Source organism: Meleagris gallopavo, chromosome 1 (assembly GCF_905368555.1).
Source record: "Meleagris gallopavo chromosome 1, MGAL_WU_HG_1.1, whole genome shotgun sequence".
In the NCBI taxonomy this organism is placed as follows: domain Eukaryota; kingdom Metazoa; phylum Chordata; class Aves; order Galliformes; family Phasianidae; genus Meleagris; species Meleagris gallopavo.
The window spans coordinates 47243063-47258826 of record NC_139404.1 but is presented as its reverse complement, the minus strand read 5'-3'; the positions used below and the strand labels follow the sequence as shown (position 1 = coordinate 47258826).

Below are 15764 nucleotides of genomic sequence, written 5' to 3'. Positions count from 1 at the left end.
ACAAAAAGGGGAAATGGCAGAGTGGGAAAAAAACAAGCACCATATAATCAGGGAGGGAGACTGAGTAAACTGTATACAAAACAAAAACAAAACAAGCTGCCATAAAACTGTGAACATCTAGTTTTGTGATGCCCATCTTCTGAAATTCATGAAGGTAAGAAGGCTATGAAAGCTTATGTACACATGGATAAAGATTGCTGATGCATACTGTCATGCCTTCTTGCACAGCCCAGTGTTTTATCCTGGAGAAACGGAGCAGTTCTGCATAGTAAATGTTTGTCTTTGTACTCAGAATATGAAATCTTACCAATTTATTGCTCTTTGGGTTAAACATGAGCTTCAGTGTAATTTATTGACTCAAATTAGTATTTCCAAGGTGGAGGGAAAAGCACACTTTTAGCAAAGTATTCTGTGTTGTCCCATACTACAGAGTGATGGAGAAGCGTGACATTTTTCTGTATTGTGACATCCATGGTCACAACAGAAAACAAAATGCTTTCATGTATGGTTGTGAGAGAGAGCAGGAACCAAAAGCACCACACTTGCGTCCACGTGCCTTTCCACTCTTGCTGAGCAAGAATTGCCCAGATAAGGTAAGCAAATGTCAGGTTAGAAATGCAGTCAGTCGAAATTTCAAACATCAACAAGGATTCCCTAAGTTTTCTGTAAGGATGTAACCATATTTGTTAAAAAGCTGTACTTTACCCACTAAAATAATCTTCAAGTGGCTAAAACTAAGAATGGTAGAAGTACAAAATTGTGATTCCTTTGAAATTCCAGCACTCCAAAGTATATCATGCTAAATTAAGTCATAAGGTTAGCATTTCTGAAATAATGAAGAAACCAAACTACAAAAATATGAAAGTAACACTATTTAATAATGTGAAAAACTAGCATTAAATATTACATACACATATCTCACCTACTTATATATACTATAATATACATACAATAGAATTAAAAACAAATAAGTAAACTAAAGAAGTTGAAAATTTTCTCCAAGTTGAATTTTTTTCAGTTGCAAATTGTGTCCAAATCACCACGTTTTTGTAAGATATTTCAACTAAAAATATTTTTATTAGGAAATTACTGATACTAAAATATATCATTTTCCAGCAAGATCTGACTGAAGTAAGCTTCTTTTTAATCAGAAAGATGGCAAAGATTCAATAATAAGCAGGACACAAACGTATTTATAAGATGTGATTGCATACTTGCAGTTAATGTTGTTTCCTGATATCAATGATAATACGGTGGTTGTGAGCTCCAGATAGGTTACATCAAACTATTGGTACTAACTCATGAGAGAAGAGCTATTCTGACTTCTTAGTACATTTGTATGTTGGTATACTACAGGATTTGTGGTAAGTCATCTGAGCAGCAGTCCATATAAGCTCATTTAGAGCAGTTCATACAGCTGCATAAAAGTTGTTTGAGAATTCTCAAATCCTTAAAGTAAATTAAGCTTCTAATTGAAGGCACCTACATCTCCATTATGCCAGTAATAATATTGATTACTCTGAACTATATTGTGCAATATTCAAGTATGGTAGATTGAAAACTCACAATTATTTATCTGGTAGATAGGATATATTTTAAAAAAACCTTGACATTATTGCATCTTCCTATTCAGTTCAATTATTAATCATGTACATCTTCTAAGTTTTCATTCCCAGACTGCCATTTCAGAGTACGAAAGAGCAAAGAAAGCACAGGTCGAGTTGTAATGTGGAAGATGGGCATCAACAACAGCTACACTTTGGAAGCCTCTGTTTGTGGCTCTAAGCTGGGTGAGACAATTCCCTGTAGCTACTGAGTAAATAATCATCAAACAAGACCTTTCCTTTTGCTTCTTCAGGGGAAATGGTAGCTTGAGCCACCAACCCCTTGTTGGTGTTCTCTCTTACTGGGTAGAAATGAATGATGATTGAAGATAAGATCTGGAAAAAATACCATTTTTTCACCTGGTGACCATTTAGGCCACCACTATCATTATTACATCTGTACTGTTAAACAACAATATTGGTAAGAGGCAAATTAAAAGTAGAAACAAAAAATATTTGTATGGGAATCAGCTATCTGGAAGAAGATCCTTGGTAAAAAGAAATACAGTTGATGTGGAAAGTAATATAATACACAGTTAATCTGCTATGAATAGATAGATTTGTCCATATAGGCAGAATGATGATCCTTAATGCTATCTGTATAAAAGCCTAGCAGTCATAGACCTATTTCTAGCATCTGTCAGTGACAGTGAGTTTGCAATCAGCACTGTGCTGACACACCGTAGCTAGCAGTCAGCAGGATGACTGACATTTCCATTTCTGATTTGCTCCTACTGATGTGCAGGCTGGAGACAAAGCACCCATTTTGATATCAAAGACTTTGAGTCAATAGGACAGCATTTCTGTGACGCTCTCTTGAACTACTCTGTTGATAATAAGGAGGTAAGGATAGTCCCTCTGAGCCTTTTCCTCCTTCCTCAGTTCATCCTACTGTCACAAAACATAATCCTCGATAGGGTTACAGTAACAGTAAATTTGCTAATAGCTTTAATTGAAACATATGTCGTTTTCTTATCATTATCTGTGCCTGAAGGAACATGAGCAAGTAGTGACACAGCAAGCTAAGGTGAGCTCCGAAGTCCTGAATTCTGATGCATTAGACTGGGATTCCAGGTAATTTAGAACTATTAAGACATATTACGTATACAAACATATAAAATAATGTAAGTTCTCTGCACCTTGTAAGGAATTTGAATAAAACTTCAGTAGATCTCTTCTCTGAAGAAATATGAGTTGGATCTATCTCATCTTACTTTCAGTGGCCAGGGTATGCAAATCAAAAGCTGACTTTCAAAACTGATGCTGAAATACAAGGAAATAAAAGGAGGCACAAAATCTTAATGCACCATTAGAGAACTGAGAGAAAGCTCAGTGGGAACAAAGAAGATGATGCTGTGAGGGAGGGCTTGGAGGGGGAAAGCATGTGAAGCAGAACTAAAAGAAGGCTGAGCAGAAGTGTGAGATGCCACTTGGATAACCTGGATAAAACAGATCTCTTCCAATAACCAATTTTTCTCTAAGATGATTACGATTTTTGCAAGTTAGCTGTAAAATGAAAATATGGATCTGGCAGACAGGTATCTAGAAAACCTATTTACATCTCTACAACTACAGTTACTACAGAAAATACCTACTAGTGGTTAGAATGAATGCACTAAAATACAGTTTGCAATCAGCAAATCTAAAAATTAAATAAAATGATGCTTGTCTTTTACAGCAGCCGATCTTCTGACAGCTCAGACTCCTGTGATGTTGCTGCACACCGGCTAAAGCTAGGTACTAAGGTATGCTATGATTCTTTATTGGCTGTTTACATTTCTGACCCAAATGCCACTGGGGAATAATCGCTAGTGATTATTAGCTTCTATTCCAAAGAAGTCTGGTATTCAGTCAGTGAGAACAATAATTAACAAATTAATTAGGTAGCTGATAATTGTAAAGTGCTTACATAATCTGTAGAGATAAAATCCAAATTAACAGTGCAGAGCAATATTGTTATTTAATAGCTTAACTCAAATTGCCCAGAAGGTAGTGGTACAGTTTCAAAGACAGGCAGATCTCTACCAATCAGATTGTGCCGTGCAGCTGAGCAAGCAGATATAGGATAAGGGTGAGGATGGATGTCAACTCTTAGCACAAAAATTATTGTGCAGTGATGTGAACCATACTTTGCAGACACTCCATTCGGTGTTCAGGAGTTGTGTTTTCCTCTTGCACATACAGACATACTGTGTCATACTGCTGCTAAGCGCTGTCAGCATAAGGCTACCCCACTGCCTATTTCCAATTTGTAGGCAAATTTAGCCCCAGATTTTACAAAGTGCTTTCACTGAATGACAGTGAGACCCTTTATTTTCCTGAAACATTTACTCGCTGCACAAGAATGGATCCAAATCTTTCTGTCTTGTTTATTTCTTTGTTGTCTGTGATTGTATAATAATCCTCATGATGTTTACTGTAGAGAAGCAAAACAAACTTTTGTGAGTGTATTACTTTTTTAGCCAATAATAATAGTTCCTGTAAATTGTTACTTCCTGTTTATGTCACAGATACCATAAACAACAGTAAAAGGGGAAACCATATAAATAAAGTTGTGTACTAAGCATGAATAAAACTGAAGAGACACCCTGTAGCACTTATCAAAACATGCACATAGGCATTTCAGATGACTGTGTTGGTTGACAAGATGTATGACTTGGAGTTTTGGACCTAGTTTTATGACCGATGAAAAGAAGATGCAGTCAGATAAGCTCTGATGAGTCTTGTTTGTGCAGAGCCCAGCAGCTCTACTTGTCCAGAGCCTCACTGTCATCCATAGTTTAAGCAGTGCTGCCAGGTTTTTTGTACCTAAGGAAGATGAAATGCAGACAGGCTCACCCAACCCATGCAGGGGCTAGTAACTTCTGATGTAGGGGTTGCGTGAGTGGTGCTGACTTTTAATCTTTATCTACAGCTTGAAATTTCTGCCCTGTGCTAATGAGCCAAATAAGAGTTTCTACTACAGATGCAATGTTATTTCCAGGACTGTGTTAATCGTGGGAAGTCTAACATAGTGGGTCGTATGAAAAGTGTCCTGCACATACAATAACCAATAGCAGAGGGCTAGTGAAAGCACACAGAGAAGGAGGGAGTATTGAGAGATTTTTTTTTTCCTAAATATACTCTCCATCTTGTTTGGTCTTATAGTATTACCTTTGAGATTCAGTTTGTTCACATGTGAGTGATAAATCCACACTGGAACATTTCACAGGACTGCATATAAAAAAATAAATCATTCATGAGAACTTCAGAATGAAATTGGCAAATGGACTCTGAAGTTAGCATCTTCTGACTAATGCCAAGTATCGTGGGCTTTTCAGTGCTTCTCAGCCTTTCATGTTTTCTTACTCCCCCTCCTCTCATCAGGCTGGCAGCCTGCCTGTGGGGTTTGACATGGGGCTGGCAACTTGTGAGAACCATGAAAAGTATGCCTAAAACTCTGGGCTTTTCCAGGGCATTGCTAAAAGTAGCCTTGTTTGTGTCAAAAAGCCCACCATGCCAGTCAGTGGGATTGATTCCTGTTTTTTTCTGATGTCCCTGAGCACTGTTTCCTTGTGGTCTATAAACGGCATATATAAAGCAAGTCACACGTGTTTGCCTGATGCCACATAGCTGCATGTTGAGCTGGCTGTCACATGATTCTAGTGTAGTTTATCACTGCTTGTAGGAAAACACCCATGCTTGGTATGCTTCCCAGGAATTGTGATTAAAGGTCCTATTTTTACATTTATCCCAGTGATACAAGAGATGTGTAAATCTCTTGTGATTTCAGGGACTTTCAAACTTAGAAGTAGAATTGGAAGAGTGTAACACAGTTTAAATAACTGCAGTAGAGACAAGCACAGAAGACCACTGCAGAACACTAGGATATCACTTCTCATTGTTTAGGTAGACTTGCTTGGTAATACGCAAAAAAGAAATACCCAAGAACAAAGAAAGATAGGAATGCCTACGAGGAAACACAGAAGCCGCAGGAGAATATTTGGTAAAGCTTAATTGCTTCAGTGTCTGTACCTCAGGCTTAACAATGGTAGTCAGCTGCCGTTGGCTTTGCATGCCAATAACTATAAACACCAGTAGATAGGGCAAAACTGTTAGCTAAGTAGGGCTGCAGTAGATCCCTTCCTGTCATTTATGAAACAAGCAAAGACTTATGTATCCCATGTACATATTTTCATTGTATGATAGTAGAGCAAAGCACATTGAACTAACACTGTAACGACAGTAAGATGTACTCAGAAAGTAACAGTAGTTTATCAAATGAGTTTGAATGAACAACTCATCATAGTTCTTGCAACCAATTTCTTACTTTTATCCTCTTGGGATTTTGTGTTATCCCTTGAGGATCTGTTTCAGTGACTAAATTAATCTTATTAGATCAAAAGCCCCATCCAGTCTGGCCTTGAAGTTCTTTAAGGCTTTTGGAAAAGGTGGTTAATGGAACACCACAGGCACAGTAGAGATTTTGACTGGAATTCATGCTAGAACTTTATGGAGCCCTCAACTGCACTTTGTTAATGTTCAGCTTGGAAAACTACGTGGCCCTCAGATGTAAAGCAGGAGCACTGCTACTGTTCCCTGTTGCAAACTGTCATTTGGAAAATAATCATATTAATGTTCTGATGATTGATAGTCTTTTTGTGTACACGTTATAATGCTGTAGATTATAATGCTAGCTGCTTTATGAATGTTTTAATTAGTTCAATAGATAGCTTCTCAAGCTTTTTGTATTTTATGCCAGTTTTCTCTTCTAGAAGCCCAAACATTGGAAAAAAAACAAAGCAGTGGCAATTAATACTCCTGAGAAACCCTGTCTCTCCAGGTTCCCAGACTAAAAATAAACCTCCCAAATAGAGTAGGAAGTGAGGTCCCTTGTCAGTATAATATGTTTGTGTCCAGGTTCATAAATATTTGCTGAGCAGAACAGCATAAGGAATTTAATCTTAAAAAGCTTGCTTACACATATTCCTTCTGGCACTGTGATTATTGCGTTTATTTACAACTTTTTCTTCGTAACTATAATATTCCCTCATGAATAAAAATGTTACATCCTATTTTCTGTGCAGAAAAAAAACAAACCATCGGGAGATCCCTTTAACAGCACTGCTAAGGACAGAAGTCATGAAAGCAAAAATGTGAGTGATTTTCATCCCAATAGAAACATGTTGTGTTCTTTTTGTGATGGCAGACTGATATATGACAACTTAATTCAACCACTGTAACTCTGAATGAGCAATTTTGTCACCCAGAGTTGCTGACCTAGAACAGTCATTGTTCTTTACTAACAATTGTATCTGATTTATGCCACAGATTTTTATGGAAATATTAGCATGAACAAGTCTGAGACAGGACAAATCATAAAATTCTGTCTCATGGATATATTATTTGATACATTTAAATCTTTTTGTCACGGAATATGCCTTGGAGCTGGAGCCTATTCAGCTTCAGTCCCTTTCAGTCTCCAAAATCAGTAACATACCACTCACTCATCTCACTTTTAGTATCACTGAACAAGATTTTTGTCAAGTCCAGTAAAATACTTTCTGTTGTCTTTTCCAGTTTAATAGAGAAAAAGGTAACTGTGAATTCTAGGAAAACATTTTTATTAACAATGGGAATATTGCCAAGCTCCAAGTCTGAAATACTCAAGTTGGCAGTATTCATAACAATGTCTTATGCCCCTTCCTGCCATTTAGAGGTGGTACTCAGCACATGTATTCAGCTGGCGTAGCTACTACCCTATGGAATTAATCTGTTTTAAACATGTTACATATTATTGTTATTCAGCATCATACAGAACTATTTAGAAAATGTGAGATTCATTATAGTTGGCAAATGGTTAAAAGTCCTAATTAAAACAATGGAGTCTAATATAGCATTCCTACTTCCCCAAAAAGAAAAGTAATTCTATTTTTAAATGCTGAGCACCCAAAAACTTGAAATGTGAGCAGAGATTACTGAGTTTTTGAGCTTTTGGAAATCAGGCCAACCACTGAACTGTCAACTTGCCTTTTGCCCCCCAAAAAAAAGAAAAAAAGAGAGAGAGAAAAAGCCTGTTGCATATTAACCCCTTCCCTACTACCAATCTTCCCCTGTCCTAATTTAGTTGTACGTTTCCAGATCAAGCCGTCAGGTGCCTGGCTTATTAATATGCTTTTCTCATTCATTCTGTTGGAGCTTATTAATAATTTGTTTGTGTTTCTATTCTCACAGTCCTCAGGCACTGAAATTCAACACAAGATATTTCATGAACTTCACCCAGTAGACAAAGGTAAACACTATATATATATTTTAATTCTTAAAATCTCAATCAGTCTTTTTATTTTTTTTTCTTTCTTTTATAAACCTAAGCCCAGGAAAGCAGATATTCCACAAAGATAAATACAGGGTCCTTTGGCTAGGATTTCACTCAGTCTCTGCTGTTGGAAGAGCTCATTTTGCCTTATTTTAAACTATCTTCATCACATAGTTACATTCACCTTTACTGATTGGGAATAGTCTCACTGGAGAAAAAATGAACTTGAGGCTCAACTTTAAGAGCAGAAATTAACATATTTTAAAAACTGTCTTGGAATGTCCTGAAGGCAGTCTTTTATATAGCAGTTAACAGGGAAAGGGGTTGGTAGATTTTCAGGTAGGGTTTTAATTGAAAACATTGCTGAGGACTGAGTACTGAAAATCAATGGAATTTGTTATGCTTACTTTTCAAAGTTACCCAAAAGCAATGACACAATCCACTATCAGATACTCAGAAACACACAAAAACAAGTAAATCTATGAAGAAAGTAGTAAAGTAGAAATGCCCCAATTAGGAAAATGCCTGGCCTCACCTCATAGTGCCATGTCAGCATTTATTGATTTTCATTGTTATTTTTTATATATATATTTTTATATTTTTTTATATATTCCAACAACACATTAAAGCTGTTAATATATTTCTTTCTGGTTATGACTTCTCCTACACAGTTAAATAAGCCATCTGAAATATTCTGAGAATTACAGAAGGAAATAGAAACATGATTTTTTTTCATTGAAATAAGAGCTTTAAAATCTTTCCCAGAAGCAATGTCAGCAAATTATAAAAAATAGTACTTCAGATATTATTTTCAAGTGCAGAGATCTAAAATTGCTCAACCAGGTCCAGATGAAAAAAATTTAAGTTACCCACATTATCAGTGTTCTAATATAAAACTGTGAGTTTCAGAGGTTTACATGGAGCTAGTACACATCAGTTGAACATAGGAATGTGAGTTTATATTATTTATTATCTAACTATATAAAGGATGTTGAAATTTATTCTCAGGACAATGAGTTGGCATTCATAGAATGATCTTACTTTGCGTGCTGAAAATCTAACAGTGTCTTTCAGTAGCAGTAAGTTTTGGCAATGACTTTGTTCTTGTTTCTGAATTCCTGTCTTATTTTTCTGTTGTGTTTGTTTGTTTGTTTGTTTTTCCAAAATGGACACAGAGCTATTCTACGCTATTAGACTACTTTGTTTTTGTCTTGGATAGCTTAATCAGAAAACAAACAAAACCAACCAAATAAAAAGTACTGTGGTAGCTGGAAGCAGACAAGCATTTAGTTTATGATAACGGTTTCTGGGAGGACACATGAGTTTCCTGTGCTGTAGAGAGACAGGACATGAAATATAACTCCGTTTTCCAGCCTCTAAGTTTGGGTCCAAATAACTGCAGCAGTGATTGACTTCTGCAGCACATGCAGTGTTTGTGCTTTTGAACATTATGACTATCAGAGCTTGCCTGCAAAATAGGAGACTGATAAAGAACTTGTGTACAGATTGCTATTCTTACAGTCCTGGGAGACTTTAAATGACTTTCTTCCCGGGCTGCAGCTGTTCCTACCTATTATGTATTATGCCCAAGGGTAAAAATGTAACAGATCACATTCTATCTAGGCTTTCCTGGAACTGAGTTGCTTAGAGGAAAGAAAAAAATAAATCCTGGCTTAACTGCTTTGTTATTTTGGTCTTAGACCTGGACTGCATTCCAGAATCTTTTTCTCCTACTGTTTTTTTAAGAAATGTTATAATAAGCAGGGTGTGTAGTGAAGGCAGATGCTTAGATGTATATGAGAGAAAATAATTTCTAGCCTAAGGGTTGCTGTGACTCAGGTACTTTCATCTCACCTGTGCTGGGCCTCGGTTCAGGTGCTGTCTGAATGCAGCAGCACCACCAGCCTGGAGGCTGCCATGTTGCTTTCAGCTCCTCTGGCTGCTGTGACTGTGGCACTTCTCACACCCCAAGGCACCCTGTTCTTACTCAGCCACTCTCCTGTAGTGAATCCTAGCAGCTGAGCAGCTCACAAGCATGTCTCATCTGTCAAGATCAACCAGATGGCACCACATCTTCTCTCCCATTTGCATCCACACTGCTTGACCACCGTGGCTTGATATAGCAGTACTCATGCAGTGAGTGGTTGGATAGCTGTCAGCCTCTATGGTAGCCTAGCAATTAGTGTTAATCATGAGAAACAGCTGTTACTTTTTAATTCAGTTTGAGGGATTCAAACCTGCATATGTCACTTCCCTGTAGTACTCCATTAGTCCTACTCTCTTTAGCTGTAGGTTTCCTTTCTTCTCTCACTGTTCAGTAGAGCATCTAGACTTGTAGATGTTGATCAGAGAATCAGCCAGGAAAAGAGAAATACAAGAAGGAATACAGGAGGCTGTGAGACTCGCTAGCCTCTCTCCATCCTCCTCATAGTCCCTGCTCTGAAGACTGTTTATTTCATTGTCATGTGAATAGCCAAAATTTGCTTGCCTTAGAGCAGAGACTAGAGAGAGGGCACACTTCAGCAGAGCTGCAGGCTTACCAAAACAAAACAATTGTGTTGCCTTTGGCATTCTCACTCCCTGACGTATAGTTTTATCCATAGTAGAAGCATTTCACTGGGAGCAGTGTGGAGTATTTCCAAAATAGACTTTGGCAAGAGATGAAGAAGGGGATGTGGGGATGTGAGTTGGAATCAGTTCAATGTGAAGGAAGTCATAACCCCCACAACTTGCCACCTTGAATCTGGATGTTAGTTGGTTTGATGTCCATAGATGTCTGCTTACAGTAACTTATCGCAATCCTTACTAAGCACAGCCATCACTGAATCTGAACTGGCCAAGACAAAATTTGGGTGATTCATTTTGTTGTTATTTTTTTGAGACATATGACATGCACATTGAATATTTTTCTTTTTTTCCCATTTTTTTTTACAGAAAAATTGCCAATGGCAGCCTCTGCCAAACAAGTAGGAAAGTATTTCAGGTAGGAGAGTATTATTTTCTATGAACTTTTAATTTTTTCACAAGCTGGAGTGAAGGAATGATCGCAAGCTGATTTCTGTCAAACTCATCTCCTCCTTTTCATACTCATTTTTTTTTCATTCACAAACTAAGACATCTGTCCTTTGCCACTCCATCACATGGTGGACACTTCAGTGAAAGGTGATGCTAGACAAGAAGAGAGTCCTCCTTCCTACCTAGAGCACCAGACCCTCTCCTTTAGCCTATAGCCCTCCTTTCACCAGCTTTGCTGGAGTGGCAGAGAGAGGCACAGGCACTGATCTGATGCTTTGTTCAAGGAAGGGATGATTTCTGCTGCCTTGGGAGAGAGGGAGGAAGGGAGGGAATGCATATTCATGCAGCCAGAAAGAAACAGTGAGAAGACAAATGCCCAACAACATTGTCATGGTTCTGTTACACAGCTCAGTGCTAGAGCATTCCCTTTGTTTTTAGGGTGTGTCAATTTGACAATGAACAATGAAGGTAGTACCCTATTGCAAAACTTTATGGCAGTAATACTGAGTGTTCATTCCTTGGTAGAACAAATGTTCTGTACCTTCTGCACACATGGCTGTTGTTTAGCAACAGTCCAAAGTGGAATTAGCTGGCTAGTTAGACAGCTGCAGATCCTGACAGAATTGCCCTGTGAAATAAAGCAAATCAGTTTGTTAAAATTAAATAATTTCAAGGATCCCTGCTTGGCACCTTTCAGCTCAGGCTTTTTTTACACATACTTAAAAAAGTTAGGCTTTCAACTGATAAAAGAGAGAAGAAATGTCTTGGTGTCTTTCTCCTGTAATTGCAAGGTATCCCTCTGCTGCTTCTACGATGGGTGCTTCTGTCTGACTCAGAAGAGATAGTGGTATAAGGGCTACATAATGTTGGCACTGGTGTCCTTAATGCAGTGTGATGGCCTTGTGGCTCTGTAAAATTTGAAATACAGTACATTACTTCTTTTTTCTCCTGTGATTCTTAGGAAATTGATTCTATGAAATGCATTAGATGAAAGTAGCAAGAGTTTTACCTGTAATGATTTTGTCTTCTAGGTCATCATCTTTATATATATCTTGTCATGAATTTGTACGGAAATAAAATATCTTTTTGTCCTTATCTCCGTGTGTTTTAGCTCTGAAAGACTCACCTGTAATACTAACAGCAATTGTGAAAAGCCATCTGTGCCACAGGAGCCAGGAAAAAGTGTATTTTGTGACATAATCCTATCCAGAAGAGAAGATTTCCATTCATCCAGCTTTAATTTGATCTCTCAGAAGACAAAGAAACATAATGGCAAAAGTGTCTCCAACTCTTCACAGAAGACATTTCAGTATTTAAAAGGTTTCTCAGTTACTGTTCTATTCCAAAAATACTGAACAGTAGGATTTAGTAAAGCAGTAAGACAGACAGTAGCAGGCAGTAATAGTGCTGGAAAACTCCTTTGTGTAGCTGGCATTCTATGGAGGATATCAGAACTGGCTTTAATGGAGCTTTCCAGCTGAGACACTGAATGGCCAGAGTCATTCTCAAACCTCTTTGAGAATAGCCCATGGAAAAAATTTGAAAAATCTCAACGTAGTGGTAAGGGATAATGCCTGTGACCCTGCATGACTCTCCTTCTGCATTTACTAGAGATACAGGGATGTAAAATCTGATTCTGTGAAATGTAGAAAATGCTGGAGCAGTAGAAATAGGTTCTCTGCCTAAGGCTGAAGCTTCCGTATTTTAGTACTAAGTTTTGAATTATGCTGTGGCTCTCCTTCAGTAAAGGAAATGTTTCTCCCACAATACCACAGTATCATGTGAAACAAACCAAGGCCATGTAATTTTTCAGTAAGTAGTAATTCACTAATAGTTGATGCAGATTTGTTTTTTCCTCCTTTTTGACTCAGATCATGACCATGGTGCAAAGAGCAATTCAAAAAAGGGAGAACAAAAAACAGGGAAGCTCTCCTCAAAACCCAGAAAACTTGAGAAAAAAAGGAGAGCAAGACAAGCTGTAAAGTTTAAGAAGAGTAAATCCTTCCAGGAACAAAGCACATCACAGTTCTCCCTGCCCTTACTGCCTGAAACAGAGAATAGACAACCTGCTGCAAAATATCAGGATGTGTCTTGGAGCTCCAGTTCTTCAGCTAAGAAAGGCATGTGAAAGAGTCATCTATATGATTTACTTAAACAATTTCCAGAACTTTGACTATGGATTATGGCTAGCAGTGATAGAGTACAAAACCTGCAGAAACGAAAAATTCTTCTTGCCCTTTTTTTCTGAAAAACTGTTCACACACAGCTGACTAGTGTGCTTATGAAGTTTCTCTTACCATGTGAAGAATCATCCCAAATTCTAAACAAGTTTATTTGGGAGTGTCTCCTGTGTGTAAAGCATCATTTGTATTAAACTATACATACTGATTCTGCGTGGCAGTCTTCACTTCCAGAAGGAGCTATATGAATAGCTGAGTGTCACCCATCCACCTCAACTCTATTTGGGAGTTTTCCTAAGATTCTAAGGATGAGGGATTATTCACTGAGCAGCTGAAACCACCATTCACTGATCATAAGCCACGAGAATCATTTTCCTTTTCACCAACAAATAAATTTTACATGCAAAAGCATTTGACATAAAATCTGTATACAAATTCTGGAATTCCTTACTAGAGGATATTGTGGATGTGTGGATGCAAAAAATGTGCATGGATTCAGGTGGACATATGCCTTAAAAATCACCACATGGAGTTTTTAAATAGATAGGCTGCATATGGTCTGGGAAATGTCCTCAGCTGTCATAAGTGAGAACAGAAAAGAGTGCTTAGAAAATGTATTGTGCATGTTCTGTTTCTACTCCCTCCTCAGCATCCACACAGAATCAGAGTCACCTAGGAGACAGACTGCTGTGATAAGTGGTCCCTTGGTCTAAGCCAATATGGCCATTCATGTGTCCTTATGTACCTGGGTAGCATTTTACTCATTATAGTCATATGCCTGCATAGTTTGCATTGTCTTAAGGTGTACAGCACTGTACAGACATCTGGAAGAAGAGATGAAAAATATGCTTCTTTAAACAGGTACTAAGTTTTGTCTCCTTTATATTGTGTAGTACTTAGGATTGTAGCAATTTAGCAGGCTTCCTCACTCTACCTTGTCTCTGTCTTTACTGTGTACTCCATTTTAATGTGTAAATGTAAACTACTGCTGCAAAATCAGGGCCATCAAGTCTTTAGCATTTGAGAGGAGCTGGGCTAGAATTGCCAGTAATAAATAAAGCCTAAATTATTTTTCTCTTCAAGAAGGAAGAACTGGCCACATCTGATGAGGATTCAGCCTCACAGAGTCCTAAATTCAGCAGACATACAGACAACACAAAGCCATTTAGCTTTGCACTACCTTGGACTGAAGTCCAAGACAAGCTCTTAGCTTCTCAGCTGCCTCACCATGATAGCTATAGGAAGAGAAGTATACAGTTGGTTCAGATTCACTAAGATTTATTTCTTTTTAGTTACCAGGAGATTACAGACAAGATAAAATTAGTAATATTATTATTTCTTCCAAATAAAAGGGATTTCTGAACAGTGTGGAAAAATGTTAAGTAAACTCTAACCTTCCTTCTAATTAGCCTATGAACTCTCACAGTAATCCTTCAGGTTGATTACAATGGGGCAGTACTCCATATAGCTGAGAAGTTTTTCTAATAACATAATTCAAATAAGACAACATAGTTGTTCTATGGAGATTCCCTTAGGAATCGGTACCAGGGTCATTGCCAACTTCTGAGAGTCTAGTGTAGTATCTTACTTTTAAAACAGCTGCTAAAATAAGCAAAACATTTGAAAGTCCCAGGTCACCCGTGCTTTACTTTTGATTATTATTGTTAATGAAACTTTTCCTCCACACAGTCTTCCAGCCACTCTGCCCCAGGCTTGTAGCATTGCCTGAGTTTGTTGTGGCCTAAGTGCAGGAATGGCACTTGGTCTCGTCAAACTTCATCCCATTGGCCTCAGCCTGTTCAGATCCCTCTGAAGGGCCTTCGTATCTTCAGGCAGATTGACACTTCCTCCCAAATTGATGTCATCTGCAAACTTACTGAGGGTCCACTCAATTCAATTCAATCCAGGTCACCATTAAAAATACTGAACAGGGCAGGCCCCAGTACCAACCCCTGGGGAACACCACTCATGACCAATCACCACCTGGATTTAACTCCATTCACCACCACTCTCTGGGTCCGGCCATCCAGTCAGTACTTAATCCAGCAAAGAGTATACTAGCCCACACCATGGCCTGCAGCTTCTCCAGGAGAATACTGTCAGAGACAGTGTCAGCAGCTGAAGTCTAAGTAGACTGCACCAACAGTCTCATCCACCAGGCAGGTCACTCGATCATAAAAGGAGATCAGGTTAGTCAAGCATGACCTGCCTTTCATGAGCCCAAGGATGACCGTCCTGACTTAAAGTACAGATTTGCTTTATCTTAAGGATACACATACAAAGATTTGTATAAATGTTAGTTCTTATAACAATCAGATAGAATTGGGATGTATGGAGACAGAGAGGTAGCCAGGAGACACCTGTAAGATGCCCAAAGGACAACGATGGCAGGCATAGTGCAACTGCACAGTCTTGAGGCACCATCTTCTACTGCCTGAAGGCCTGAAAGGAGAAGGAAGGGAAAGAAAAAAAGCAGCCAGAAAGGCACCTGAAGGTGTGGAAGGAGTCCTCCAGAATAAGGTCAAGAAGAGTCTGAACACTCTAAGACATATGGTCTGATTTTTGGGCAGTCCTTGTGTGGAGCCAGGTGTTGGACTCAAAGATCATTACTGGTCCCTTCCAAATCAGGATATTCTATGATTTTATGATTCTAGGTCAGCTAGGACTAAG

General features: G+C 38.3%; 1 protein-coding gene across 1 annotated transcript in view; it reads left to right on the top strand.

The window, feature by feature from the left end:
* AGBL3 (AGBL carboxypeptidase 3) overlaps positions 1-13302 on the top strand; it is a 28482-nt gene extending 15180 nt beyond the window's left edge. The window contains exons 9-18 of the mRNA XM_085233889.1: positions 431-593; positions 1664-1790; positions 2350-2447; positions 2599-2678; positions 3283-3349; positions 6671-6739; positions 7818-7875; positions 10834-10882; positions 12026-12234; positions 12786-13302. Of these exons, the coding sequence (XP_085090015.1) occupies positions 431-593; positions 1664-1790; positions 2350-2447; positions 2599-2678; positions 3283-3349; positions 6671-6739; positions 7818-7875; positions 10834-10882; positions 12026-12234; positions 12786-13042 (1177 nt within the window). The 3' untranslated portion in view covers positions 13043-13302. The remainder of the gene's footprint in view (positions 1-430; positions 594-1663; positions 1791-2349; positions 2448-2598; positions 2679-3282; positions 3350-6670; positions 6740-7817; positions 7876-10833; positions 10883-12025; positions 12235-12785) is intronic.
* Positions 13303-15764: the final 2462 nt, after the last annotated feature.